Raw genomic sequence first — 14,319 nt, 5'->3', positions numbered from 1 at the left:
ATTTTAATTTAAAGTTGTTGTCAAACATGCACATCTGTTAGATATGATGATTGTTTAACTATTTCACTAAATAAAGGAACATGTACCCCACCTATCTGTTAAATCCTTTGCTACTAAGTAGACAAATGTCTACTTAGTAGTGGCATAAGTATGCCCCTGCAATTATGTGTGTGTGTGTGTGTTGGGGGTGGGGATGAAGGGCCTGACAAACTTAAGAATTGCTAAGAAGAGAAGAAACATAAAAATTAATTTGTTTGAGCTAAAGGACAATTGCATTATTCTGTTAAGTTAATGATACCAGTCAGTCAGAATCGTAACTACAATTATAGGGAAATCAATATAGGGGACCCAGTTACTTTTTATGTGGGGGGCATCTTTTGTAGTTACACCACTGCACAAAGGTATCAAATCCTTTACTACTCAGTAGTTATACATCTCATAAAGGTGTCAAATCCTTTACTACTCAGTAGTTATACATCTCATAAAGGTGTTAAATTATTTGTTATTCAAGAGATATGTGTCCCACAAAGGTGTTAGATCCTTTGTTATTCAAGGGACATGTATCCTACATAGGTAGTAAATCCCTTTGCTACTTGAGGGACTTTGAAGACTGGTAGTAAAATTGACTTGCCTGATTTAACATTTGATTAGTTTGTGTGATTACACTAAAAGTGACATGTTGCACATTGTACACTAAAAAAAAAGCAAGAGTGTTTCATTTGCATTTTAAGTATTATTTTACTAATAAACTTATCCCATGCCTTCTGTTTCATGTTGATTGTCAGCAAGGAAATACTAGATTATGTGCTAGTTGTTTAGTTCAAGATGTTTGATTATAAACTAATTATTTGTTCCTGCCAGAGTAAGTTTTATTTGTATAAATTTGAACTTTTCTTTTGTTAGAGAAATAGGAATATAAGGTATGTCTTTCATGTATTTTATAATTTAACTAATCTTCTACTAAGATTTGTATAGGCAATTTTCTTTGAAAGTTGATAAATAGGAGAGATCATATATTTTTCATCAGATGAACTTTAACTATCAATATGTAGATTTGTAAATATTGAAAGTTATAAATATATCACCTAAACTTGTTTTGCATTCATGGATTGGTAACTCCTGTCTCTAATAATTGGAGTAATGGAACAAGCTTCATATAACAGCTCTAATTAATGACCATGTAGATATTAATTCCAACACTGTTTGCTGCACTTTATCACATGAAGAGGCATGAAGGAGATTTGAAATATCATTAAAATATCCAATTTTCTAGGTAACTTCAAATGCTATTCTTATAGATCAAATCTCTTTCACATGCCAGATATATCTTCTGAAAATAATGTTGATGGGGTTCCAGTTTATGAGAGTGCATTGTTTTTCTTTGAGCTGATGTTTAATTAGGTTTCTGTAAAACTTTCTCTTTTACAGTGCTTTCAGAGCTCGAGGGACTGGCTTAACCAACTTCAATGAAATTTGATAAAAAAAGTTGAGGTGAACCATCAAAAAATTGAATTTAAATAAATAATCAATTTTATAAATAATTTGAGTTTGGCAGCTATTTCTATTTTACTACTTAAATGACATGAATGTTCACTCAACTGACTGAGAATGTTGATGTCAAAGTATGTGAAAGTGACTTTTAATGCTACACGTAGCACAGGTACTTTTGCATTATGCACTATAATACAAATGAGAAGCATTATTCTTTAAGCCCAGCATTGATGGGTGCCTTTGCTGCTATTTTGTTAAAATTGAGTGGTAATTAGTTAAAAGGTAAATGAACTAATCTGTTTCTGTAAAAGCATTCCTCTACATTATTTCCTTTCAGTATCATTTATTTTCGAATGTGAGAATTGAGAAATACTCTTAAGCATGTAATATGTAATACAAAACTTATACTGTTGATTGTGTTCACATTGATTAACCTCTCAGTTTTACTGTAAAAGTATTTTTATTTAATAGAAATAGATATTAATGTACTCAGCTTAGATTTTTACCATTTTGGTTCTATAGGTGATGGTTTCAGTTTTAGCTTTAGATCTTTCTTTCGTTCTTTAAAATAAAGCTTTACAAATTATAATAATTTGTAAAAGTGCCCATCTTAAAAAAGGATACAAACAGAGCTGTAAAACCTGCATTAGTATATACAATTCATTGTACTAAAGGTTTTGTAGAGCTGTAAAACCTGCATTAGTATATACAATTCATTGTACTAAAGGTTTTGTAGAAGTTATTAGTTAACACAATCACTGATATAAAGCCATGGCAGTCACTAGGATCGGTTAAGAGCTTTGTCTCATTATTAATAAGTAGGTTTTATTCTTCAATTGTAAAGTGTTTTTTTTTTCTTTACTTGATGTGTATTCTTTCCTGTTCATATAAATTTAATGGTAATGGAGCATTTTCCTGTTTTTGAGAGACCCTCTTCAGATATGTGTTATTAGAAATATATAAAAAAAGCTTTCATGATGCCTTATGTTCTTCAGCAAAAAAAAATAGTTAATATTTATTATTTTACTACAAGTTGCATCTTTTACAGTAAGGAAGAATATTTTTAAAACAGGTACAACATTTCGATCACTGGTGCAATCATTCTCAAGTATCTAGTGATTGAAATGTCATACCTGTTTTAAAATATTCTTCTTTACTGTAAAAGCTGTAACTTGTAATGAGATAATACTTATAACCTATAAGTAAACTCAAAATGAAACTATAGTTAATACTTGTTCTTAAAGCCATGACAATTCCATTTCAGTCTACAATAATTTTTAAGTTATACCAAGTGAGATAACTATTTTTAAACTTTTTCTTAACATTAGATTCTTTCTATTGATTTCATATTTTAAAGGCTCTATTTGTAGTCATGTAAGACTGGTATTACTACTGTTGTTTACACAATTTTAATAGACTGTAATGTATTTGTTATTAGGTGATGTTTAATTTCAATAGTATTCTGTTAGTCATTGTTACCAATACAAGCTTATTGTTAGAGTAAATGGTTTTCGGAAAACCTTTTTTCTTTGTTAATATAAAAACAGTTGTTGTTCAATTAATTGAGATACTTTTATATCATTGTGGCTGCTGTAGCTTTATTGTTATTGAATTAAGCTGAGGTTACTGTTTGTAGATATTTTATTGGTTTGCAGTAAAGTCTTTGTCATTTTCATTTTTAGGATTTTAATATTTGTACATAATGCTTAGGTCTGAAAAGTTTGTCCAGGGGTTGTATGTTCTGATGAAGTTTTCTACAAAACTGCATTAAAAGCAAATTCTTGGTTCTAATATGCTTCCTTTTGTGTATGAAAGACTAAACTTTTTATATCATTGTCAGTAGATTCAACAGTACAGCAGAAACTTTCTCCTTCGTCATCTCATGTTCTATCTTCCCTTCCTTTACCGAAAGAATTAGCATGGTCATTGTCTCCTCTGCCATACTGGGCAAGAGGTACATCACTTTCATTACATGTTTTGTTACTTTACTTCATTCTCAAGCCAAAATGTTTTCACTGAAGATTAAAGAGACCTGCACAATATAATTGTAACTCTTTAGGTAGCTCCTAAAAAAGGACTAAGATATTCAAGAATTAAAACTACTGCACTTATCACTCTTGGTTTTATAGAGAAATATGTATATATATATTTTTTTTTTACATAATGACTTTATGAAGTCAACAATATACAAAGTTGTATAGCTATTTGAAGAATTTGAATTATCTGATTGAAAAGGTACAGTGTATTGTACATACAAGAAATAACTGGAAAGTTGGATGTCTGTATAATTGTATTGGTGTACATACACCAGCTGCTCTACTTACTGGCTACTCTACATTGTGAAATAAAAAAGCTTTCAGTTATTGCCTTGCTGGTAAAGAATGCAACACAAGAGTAAAAGTGATGAAGCACCTTAAACATTTATTTTTTAATGACTGTATATATAAATAGTTTTGAAGCATTGATGTTTTTAATAAAAAGGACATGGGATTTTAAAATGAACATTACTGTGCAGGTCTCTTCATGGTTGAATCAGGAGAATATTTAATTATAATTTTGTTCTGACTATGCTGTAATTTGAGCATTAGACCTTGTGAATGAAATAGCTCATTACTAAAGAAGTATAGTGCATGTTTTCTTCAAATAATGAATAAAATGTCTATTATAACTTTATATTATTTTGATAATATATTTTAACATCAAAAAATCATGTTTATGCATGTTGTTGTTTTCTAACATTTAACAGTGGGAGTTTGTGAGTTTAATCCATAAAGTATGTTTATTTTGTCTATTATCAAATGTGAAACAATAATTATTAACCTTCAAGCAATAAATTTTTACTGCATGACTGATCTATCTTGTTAATGTATTGCTTATACTTTTCTGTTAAAACTTGGAAAGCTCACTAGAATTTTTAAAGTTCTCTTATTTACAGTTTGAATTATCTATTTATATACTTTTTTCCCAAATGGGGAGGCAGAAAAATAAAGGATATTTAACAGAAAAAATTTAGACGTAGATAACTGTCATAAACTTTATACTGACCAATCCACTAACCAAACTTCTTACATTGGTATGAATGTCAACTGCCAGGAGATACGTCAAACCTGCTCCATAAGGAACATTATTCTGAGTTTAAGAAGGACTACCCATTATCATCTGAAGGAGGTAAACCTGAAAACTATAGATTGGTCTGCAATGCAGTAGTAACAACACTTAAGAACTGCAGTTTTATTGCATAGAATTTTGTTCCTGTTTAGCACAGCACTCTTTAATGAAGATGAACTGGAGTTTAAAATAATGATTTGCTTTTGACACTTCCTTAAGAATATATTGTTATATTGCTATGATTTTAACATGATGCTTCTATTTTGGGAATCTATTGCAACAAAGCATGGTTCATTGTTCATGGTCACTGTTTCATGCAAAGCATGGTTATAGTATTTAGTTTTTTGTGCATGTGAGTTCCATTTGGACTATTCTAATTTTTTAGCATGTCTTATATTTTCTTTATCGTCCTTGAAGTTGGTTTTGTTTTTTAACTTGAAAGATAGTTGATAGTCAGTTTTAGCATAGTATATGTAATATTTTGATAGATTTTTACTTGGTTTTCTTTCGTAGTGAAATGAATCTTGAGCACTTCATGTTAATAAAGTTATAGAACTACTTTTATATTATTTTACACTAGCTTAGCTACTATTTAAAAACGTATTTTTATATTGAATTGATTATGTGTCCTTATTGCTGTCATCATGTTTTGTCTTAACCATTTGTACACTGTAAAGCTAGACCTACATTATAGTGTGAATAGACAACTTTTCCAAGATATGTGACTTGTACAGAAAAGTATTAAAGAAATATATTCTCAAGGATGGCATAGATATTTTTGATTGATATCAAGAATTCTCCACTTGTGGTTGTACTTTTATTTTCTTAATTTGTTTGATCCTGATTAACTGACATTTATACCAATGTTAATATACCTAAATAGTGGTAATATTTCATAGAACAAAAAAGAGTTAATTTTGTCTCTTCCTTACTATCAGTTACAGCACTCCTGTTTCTTATCCTTGTTATTAGTATCTAACATGTTTATTATCATGTTTGAACAAGAAAGAATTATTAAAAGCATTCTTGTATGCTTGAAAATTACTCTGCTATTTTTCAAACACATCAGTAAATTGTGTTTGAAATGATATTAGGTACACAGTAATGTAAAAACTATATAGTTACTAGACATTCATACATTAGGAAATAGGTTTATCCTGCGTGTATATATTTGTTACGGCTTGACAACTGTAATATTGTACCTGTAACAATACCATGTATGGAAGAATTTGATCAGGTTGAATGTGTTATTGACCAACATATACAAATACTTGTTCTTTTCTCTGTTGTAAACTAAATGTTGTTCTGAGGAGCAAGTGATGTACATATATAGGTATGTATATTTCTACATGTGTAAAACATTATTATGTTGTAAAGTGAACTACAAAACTGTTGTCACATGTTACAGTAAAAGCCTAATGGTTGCATGTGACTCTGATATTATGTTTGTATTGTTTGAAAAAGGTTTGCAAGTAAGACATTTGTGTGATTGTTTGCAAAATACTAAAAATTAACCCCTTTTTGTGTGCTGGTGTTTTATACTTTGTGTATCATTAATCTAACCAATAATAAAAGTGTTTTGAGTTTTGCTGGTTTTTCTCTGTGATAACAAGATTATATTGCATAATAGACTATATGTTATCTTTAGTACAGTAAAATTCAATATTGTAAATTCCTATGATTGTAAAAATGAGAAATATTTCATAATAAAAATTTAATAATAATATTAAAAAATTAAAAATACCACCAGGAATAACAATTTGGCTTGTTTCATACAATTTTTTGGTTTTAATGCCTGATAAATGATGGAAATCTTCTACAAGACTTATGTAAACTATGCAAGTTTAAATATATAACAGATAGAAAGCTTTATTGCATTAATTTTCAGGAACCTCCTGAAAGTTTAGAATTATTGTGTAATAGTTTTATTTGTGAGTTATATATCCACACTGATCCTTATTAATTTCAGTGTAGTACAGTAGTAATCAGTAATTTTTACTGTATTAAGAAGCCTAGCTTGGATCATACAGCTTAGCTCATCTTCTAATTCATAAATTTTAATTAACATCAAGAGATTCTTGTTGGCAAATGAAAGATCTTGCTTTTCTAGAATTGTTGGCTTTTTATCATTTCATCAACAAGGTTGTACAAAAAAAATTAATCATGTAAAATAGCTGCTGTTTGAAAGTGTGTTTACAGAAAGCAAATAGGCTTAAATGAACCTATTATTATGTTGATATACACAATGAAAGATTTAATAATTAAGAGAAGTTTGATTTGTCTTAGTGGGGAGATTGACATGGCTAATGTGACTGGACTTGTAATCCAGAAATTCATAATTTGCATAAAAAATGCTCTGCATTTTGGTGCTGTGGGTGCACTATAAGAATGATAGTCCAATCCCACTAAAAAAATAGCCGGTTAGTGCTGTTGATTAGCTGCCTTCCCTCTAATCTGTTAGTTCTAAATTAGGAACAGCTAAATATAGATAGCTCTTATGTAGTTTTGCACAAAATTTTGAAATAAAAGTTTCAGTTACTTATGTGTATCAAAGGGTCAAAATTCATCATTAACCATATTTAGAATAAATGATTTTCTTGTATGTTCCAGTTGTGAATATGTGCCTCAGAGAGGTTATAACTCGCTTTATATTTTATGTAAGTGTCTTTTCTTAGATTATATTTTAAGTATTGAAATCATACCGATTATTTGGCTTAAAAGTTTAATATTTTATTCTCAAGTGTGAATCCATAATTTTGACTTGTCTTATTAAAACTCCAGTCTCTTGAAACATTTCAAAAAATTTTCAGCCAAGGCTTGTTGTTATGCCACCTTTAATTTGTTCTCTATAAACTTTCATCCAAATTTTCTAATAGCTCTTAAAATATATTTATACTGTTCTTAAACAAATACAATATCTTTTGTATTTTCTTGCAATGCCTAACTTTGTCAGCAAGTGTATGTGGATAACATATATGTCATATTTTTTGCTCTTAACTATGCATTGCGTATGTTTTAGTATATTTTCTTGAAATCTAAATGAGCTAAATTACATCTGTGAAAAATAGGATTATTAAAATTTGTTAAGATTATTTACCAAGGAAAAGCCTTAAAGGCTGAAAACATCAAACTAATCTATCAATTCTGGGTGTGGATTACATTATAGTATTGTTTTTTCCCATTTATTTTACCTAGCAAAAAATAATCATTAATAGCCACTTTAATAATTGAGTTATGTGTATTGTATTGGTAAGTCATTTGGTTGATGTCATCACTGGAGAAACATGGTTAGTCATTTTCATGTAATATAAGCACTGATTCTAGAAATGTAAGCCTGGCATGGTCAGGTAGTTAGGGTGCTCAACTAACAATCTGTGGGTCATGGGTTCGAATCCCCATCCCACCAAACATGCTCTCTCTTTCAGCCATGGGGGCATTATAATGTGATGCTCAATCCCATTATTCATATGTAAAAGAGTAGCCCAAGAGTTGGCAGTAGATGGTGATGACTAGCTGATTTCCCTCTAATCTTTCATTGCTAAATTAGGGACTGCTAGCACAGGCAACCATGGTGTAGCTTTCCACGAAATTCAAAACAAATCAATTTAGAAATGTAAGAAGCTGGTATTGGGAAGGGAAGCGTTTTAAAAAAAAGGTTGAAATTGTCAATATCCTGTAAAAGTTCTACTTCATTTCTAAGAATTGTATGATCTTCAGCTATCAAAATATGAATTTAAAGTGATTTGTCTTTTAGGTACATGTATTTCTATTAACACTTTATAAAATTTACTTTTCTAATATTAAAACAAATGTTTCGAGATATATTAATCATTCTCTAAATCTACAAAACTAGTAACAGTAATTATTTATATAATCCTTCTTTCTCAAAATTTCAAGCTCCACCACGTCCACCTTTACCAGGCCAGGAAGATGTACCCCCACCTCGTCCTCCCCCTCCAGAAACAGATGATGAGTTTGAAGCATCATTTCCAGCTCTTCAGCCAAATCAGCCAATCATGGTAAATCAGTTTGGGTATTAGCTTTGTTTTCTTTTAGTTAAACTTTTGCTATCATGCAAGCATTTGGTTTGTGTATCTAATTTTATATATTTATTTGATGATGTTGAACTTTGTTCCTATATTCTCATTTAAAAGAACTTATTGGAAATTGCATTTGGGCAATAATTGTGCTCACTAGATTACAGACAATGACATATTTAATAATATTTCAATCAGATGGCAGATCAATGTTCTAATTGTGTCCTAGTGACAGTGATAGGCTTTCACATATGGGTTGTGGTTGCCAAAGAAAAATTAGCAGTTCTTAGATTCATTTGGCAGCTCTTATCTATTAAGTGTTATTTGTCTGATGTGTTACATGTTTGTATAAGTTGCTGTGTTTTATTAAAACATTTAAATTTATATATTTACCTAGGAAAATCAATACAATGGTGTTCAGTCACCTCTTGATTCTTATTCATGCTAAGATAATTTGTCTCGGTGTACTCATATTTCCAATACAGTACTTCCCTCTTCTCACAAGATTAGCTATTCTCATTTATTGCTGTCCGCTATATGCAAACTTTTTTTATTATGCATGCTACAAGCCTTCTGCACCCTCAAATAATTCCAACGTGTGTCTCATACAAATCATTATGCATCACTTCTCCACCAATAGGAGAATAGTACACTCACATGTGACTCCCTCTATGTGCATCTACCGAATTATCACTTCTCATTTGGCAGTGCTTGCACTCAGGCATTTTTCTTTTTCATCTTGATTAGAGTTTGAGATTGCATTAGTTCTTGAGGTGGTTTAATTTCACATACTCAGTTTTTTTGTTTTTTTTAAAGCATTCAGGTTCAATTATCCATGTTCTAGTGGCATTTATTTCTTACTTTAAATGCTTTTGTCGACTGATACAAATGAATTCCGAAATTACTTTCACCACTCGGGTATCTCACATTCAACAGGTGCTTCTTTTGTGGTCCCTTTCCACTATCCATCTCCTGTCTGAGGCTTTTCACAGAAATCCTGAAGGATTTTCTGGGGACATCCTCTCCCTACTTACTTCCACGTTGGCTCATTTGACATCTCAGGCTCTGTTTTAAGAAATTTTGTCTTTGATACCGTCCTGGAATCTCGGGTGGCATCTGTCCAGCAACAATCTACCCTTTCCCATATGGTAGCTCATTTATCTCATTCAGAGCCGAGTGCGGTGCCAATTCCAGTTTCCCATCCTTTCCATTCCTAGCCCTTACCTGACGATGCACAATACGCTGCCACTAGTTCTGGTGGGAGCTCGATTTGCGACCTTTGTTCATTGGTAGTATCCTTTCAATACCAATGTTTGGGTTCTTCGGGTTTTGTCAGAGGGCCTCGATATTCTATTTCTTGCCCCACCTCCCTTGTCCCCGATATCTGTTTCCTTCCCTTCTCCTTGGGATCTCATAACTTGTCAGCATCTATCAGAGGCAGTACAAGACCTCCTCACCCACCAGGCTATCGAACCTGTTTCACATCATTCACTGGGGTTGTCCCCAAAAAGACCGGGGACTGGAGACCTGTCATCGATCTGTCCTGCCTCAATCAATTGTTCACCTCCCACGTTTCACCATGGAGTCCTAACTTACTCTTCGGTGGGCATTTTCTCTGGGTCTCTGGATGACCAAGATGGATGTCTCATATGATTATCTGCATATTCCCATTTCAGAATGCTCTCGTCTTTATCTTCGGTTCATCTATCGAGGGGTGGTGTACCCTTCAGGCTGGCTTTTGCTCCTTATGTTTTCTGTCGGGTGGTTAGAGCTTTTACTCTTCATCTTTGTGCCTTGAGACTGTATTTCCATTTTTACATGGATGACTTGGCTACTTCTGGTCCATGCCGAACAGGAGTTAGCCAGTCATACTCATCATCTTTTTCTCGAAGCTGCTCAGGTAGACTGGTTGATCAAATTAGAGAAATCCTTTCTGCATCCTACCCAATACGTTGTGCATTTGGTTGTTGTTTTCAACACTCACTTCAGTCAGGCCCAAGCTACCCCTCTCCGACTCTGTTATATGGAATTGTCAGTTTGCCACACCCTTTCTGCACATGAGTTTCTGCTGCTTTTGGAGATGTAGTCTTCTATGACACCGCTAATCTCTCTTGGCCAAGCACACATGCACTTCCTTCAGTGGGCTCTGCACGATCAATGGAATATTGCTCGGGATCCCTTGGATGCTCCCATAACACTAATTCCTTCCATTGTAGATGATCTCCTTTGGTGGTTGGACAAGTACACATCGACGAATGACCTGCTTCCTCTTCCTGATTTAGATTTACATCTTTTTACGGATGTATCCTTTCAGGGCTGGGGTGCATGGGTCAATCACCAGGAGGCTTTGGGGCTTTGGTCTGTTGACAAATGGTCTTTACATATCAACATCCTAGAGCTCCTAGCATTTCTCGAGCTTTGGATCACTTTCTTCCCATTGCCAGACAATGTCTGCAATGATCCATTCATACAAATCAACAGTGGTGCCTTATATCAATCACTAAGGTGGCACCTGATCAAGATCCCTCTGTTTTCATACATTGGATCTCATATAGTGGTCTCACTCGCAACACATTTGTATAATTGCATGTCATGTCCTGGGTTCTTTCAACCTCATGGCGGATCGTCTTTCCCTTATCCATGCCACTCCAGGCTGGGTCCTTCTGATCGTACCCTCCTGGCCACCTCAACCATGGTTTCCTCGTTTACTATAACTACAGTTATTCCCTCCTGTACCACTTCCATTATTATTAAAATTCCTTCATCAACTCCAGTCACTGGTTCTGCATCCTGCACTTCATGTCCTCCATCTTCATGCCTGGCTTTCATCCAGTCCTTGACGAGGAGATCTGGTTTCTCCTATTGTATAGCTTTTCATTTGACTCAAATCCATTCGTCCTTCCTCCATACAGTGTGTCAGTGAAAGTAGAAGGTCTTTCACACATGGGCCCAGGCTCTGGGATTTCCTGCTACTCGTCCTACTGTTGCTGATGTCTCTGAGTTTCTCACGTGGCTTTTCGCATGGAGGTCTTTGGTCTCCTCAATTTCAGGCTATCAGGCAGCTTTATCCTATACCTTTTATCTTTCTCATTACTGCAGGGTTTTTTCTCTAACCCGTCCCTACCATGTTAATCCACTCCTTCCAGATTCGTTGACCTACTCTTCCAGATTGGGACATTAACATGGTCCTCCATTCCCTTCTTTATCTCTCTTCAAACCTATTTCCCCGTGTTCTTTGTTTCACCTGTCCTATAAGGCGTATTTTCTTCTCCTTTAGGCCTGTGGGTGTCTGATTTGTTTGCCATCGATGTTACATGCACACTTTACCACCATACCTATTTTTCTCCTTTATCCAGATCATTCATTCCTTCCTTCCCAAAAACCTCAGGGGCTCATGAGGGTAACTCCTCTTTTTCGCCTATTTACCTTCCTTCTAATTCTCATCTCTATCCACGTCCCAATCCGGATAGACTACTGTGTCCTGTGCATGCTCTTCATTGTTATATTACCTGCACAGCTTCCTTCCGTGGTTCCAGTTCCCGTCTCTTTATTCAATGGCAACCACCCTCTTCCTCTTGGGATCTTTCTCACTTTACCCTTACCAATTGGATTCATTGTTTAATCCAGTTGGCTTATTCCTCTTTGTCCCCTTCCCAATGTGGTTTGTTCCATATTACTTCCCATAGAGTCTGACACCTCACCTTTTCCCTTGCTTACATCTTCATTGGCCTTTGGAGGAAATCCTACAATTAGGCAAGTGGACCAACCCTAACATATTTATCTCCCATTATTTACATCATATCACGGTTTTGGCTTCCTCGGGTTTTCCCCTTTCATGTGTGGCTGTGCTTCAGACTTCGGTGTGACTCCGACACTGGATAAATCTTTATTAATATTTTCTTTTTGTTCAGGGGCCCATTCTTCATACCTTCATTACATGGATTACATTTCCTTGGCTCTTTTTCGTTCTCTCTTATTACGTGAATGTTATTGCCCTTTGGATGGTCCTGACCTGTTTCATGGTTGCAGGAGTTGATTGCATGCAGTAGACTTCCTTTTGAGACCAGATGTCAAATTCTTGGATCTATAGATCAGATCTAATCCTCTGTAATACCCAGGATTTAGAGTAGTTCTATATGTTTCTCAAGTTAGGATCACTTTGTTACCACATTCTATCCCACTTGAATGTGCTTCTCTCATTTTCCACCATAATATCTTGCATATTCCACATATGGACAAAGAGTATACCTGGATTAGAAGTGGTGCGGTTCCCTTCCTCGGATCTTACTCTCTCATCTACAGAGATATCCTTTGGATCATTTTGGGTGGTATGTCTGTTCTTCTCTCACACTGATTCCTCCTCCTAATCATTGTGAGATTCTAGCTAATCTTGTAAGCAGAGGTAAGTACTGTATCAGAAGTTATAATTTTCCTATACTGAAAATGTATTTCCAAGAGATAATTTGCTCCACTCACGCTTCCCAATCTTCCTCCCCACTGACTTCAGGTGCTTCCGTTGTCTGTCAAACTTTGAAGTGATAGTTCGGTAGAGGTGCATAGAGGGAGTCCCATGCATCACGTGAGTGTACTATTTTCCTATTGGTGGATAAGTGACACATGATGATTTGCATGAGAGACACATTGGAATCATTTGATTCTAATAGTGGGGGTGTGGAAGGCTTGTGGCATGTGTAATGAAAAATTTCACATATAGAGGGCAGCAATGAATGAGAATAGCTAATCTTGTGAGAGGAGGAAAGTACCTATCGGAAATACATTTTCAGTATAGGAAAATTATAAATTTCCGGTATGTATGTCAAAAAGCAAATTTTATAAAATACTCAGTTTATTAATACAGAAAGAGAAATAAAAAGGTGTGTTTTATTTCAGATGTGGTTAAAATATGTTTCTTATAATTGATCTAACTTTTTAGAACAATTTATGAACATTTTCAATAAATAAAATTAACTTTATTTTGGCTACTCATTATTTTTATATTTAAGATTTACTTTTTATCAAACACTAAGACCATTCATAAAGAAAGTGATTTGAAAATGTTTAATAATAATAACATCTTAGTTGTGCCCATCATTAACCAATTTATTAAAATCCAATTTTTTATGACTGTAAGCGAAAAAGTTTATTTTAGTAAATGCTTATTATTTTATTATTTTTTCTGAAGTTTTGAGAGCCAGAATTTTTCATCATTAATTTTTATAGTCACCTACTGAAAAAAAAACTGAAGTGATTTTATATATTAGCATTATGAAAATAAAAATGAAAGGAGTAATTTTGTATTCTGAACTATTGTAAGGTTGGTTTGTTAAATATGTTTTTAATTTTTAAGAATCTATGTACAGATGTAGGTTCTAGTATAACATAATTTAATTTTTTAATTAATTTACTTAATTTTTGTGGTATGTATGTATGTGTGTTTATATTCCAATAGCCCTTCCACAAAACTAGTGTTCTCAGTCAACAAAATCATTCAGAAATTCAGATGCCACCCCATTTTCATCCACAAAATGACAGTAATGGTTTATTGCATTTCTACATCCAAAGATGACATGGAAAAAATTTATACACTTTATTAACTATTTTTTATTAACTGACCTCATAACCATTTTGTGATTGTTATAGTTTTCATGCTATAATTTTTAAATTAGTAAGCGAATGTTAATGA

The 14,319-nt window shown here is 33.4% G+C and overlaps 1 protein-coding gene across 1 annotated transcript in view; it reads left to right on the top strand.

The window, feature by feature from the left end:
* LOC106472355 (vinculin-like) overlaps positions 1–14,319 on the top strand; it is a gene marked incomplete at its 5' end in the record, with an annotated part of 44,572 nt that overhangs the window by 20,140 nt on the left and 10,113 nt on the right. Inside the window, one exon of the mRNA XM_013932993.2 lies at positions 8,497–8,618. Coding sequence (XP_013788447.1) covers positions 8,497–8,618 — 122 coding nt within the window. The remainder of the gene's footprint in view (positions 1–8,496; positions 8,619–14,319) is intronic.

Source organism: Limulus polyphemus, unplaced genomic scaffold (assembly GCF_000517525.1).
Source record: "Limulus polyphemus unplaced genomic scaffold, Limulus_polyphemus-2.1.2 Scaffold5271, whole genome shotgun sequence".
NCBI lineage: Eukaryota > Metazoa > Arthropoda > Merostomata > Xiphosura > Limulidae > Limulus > Limulus polyphemus.
This window is presented reverse-complemented; position numbering and strand designations above follow the sequence as displayed.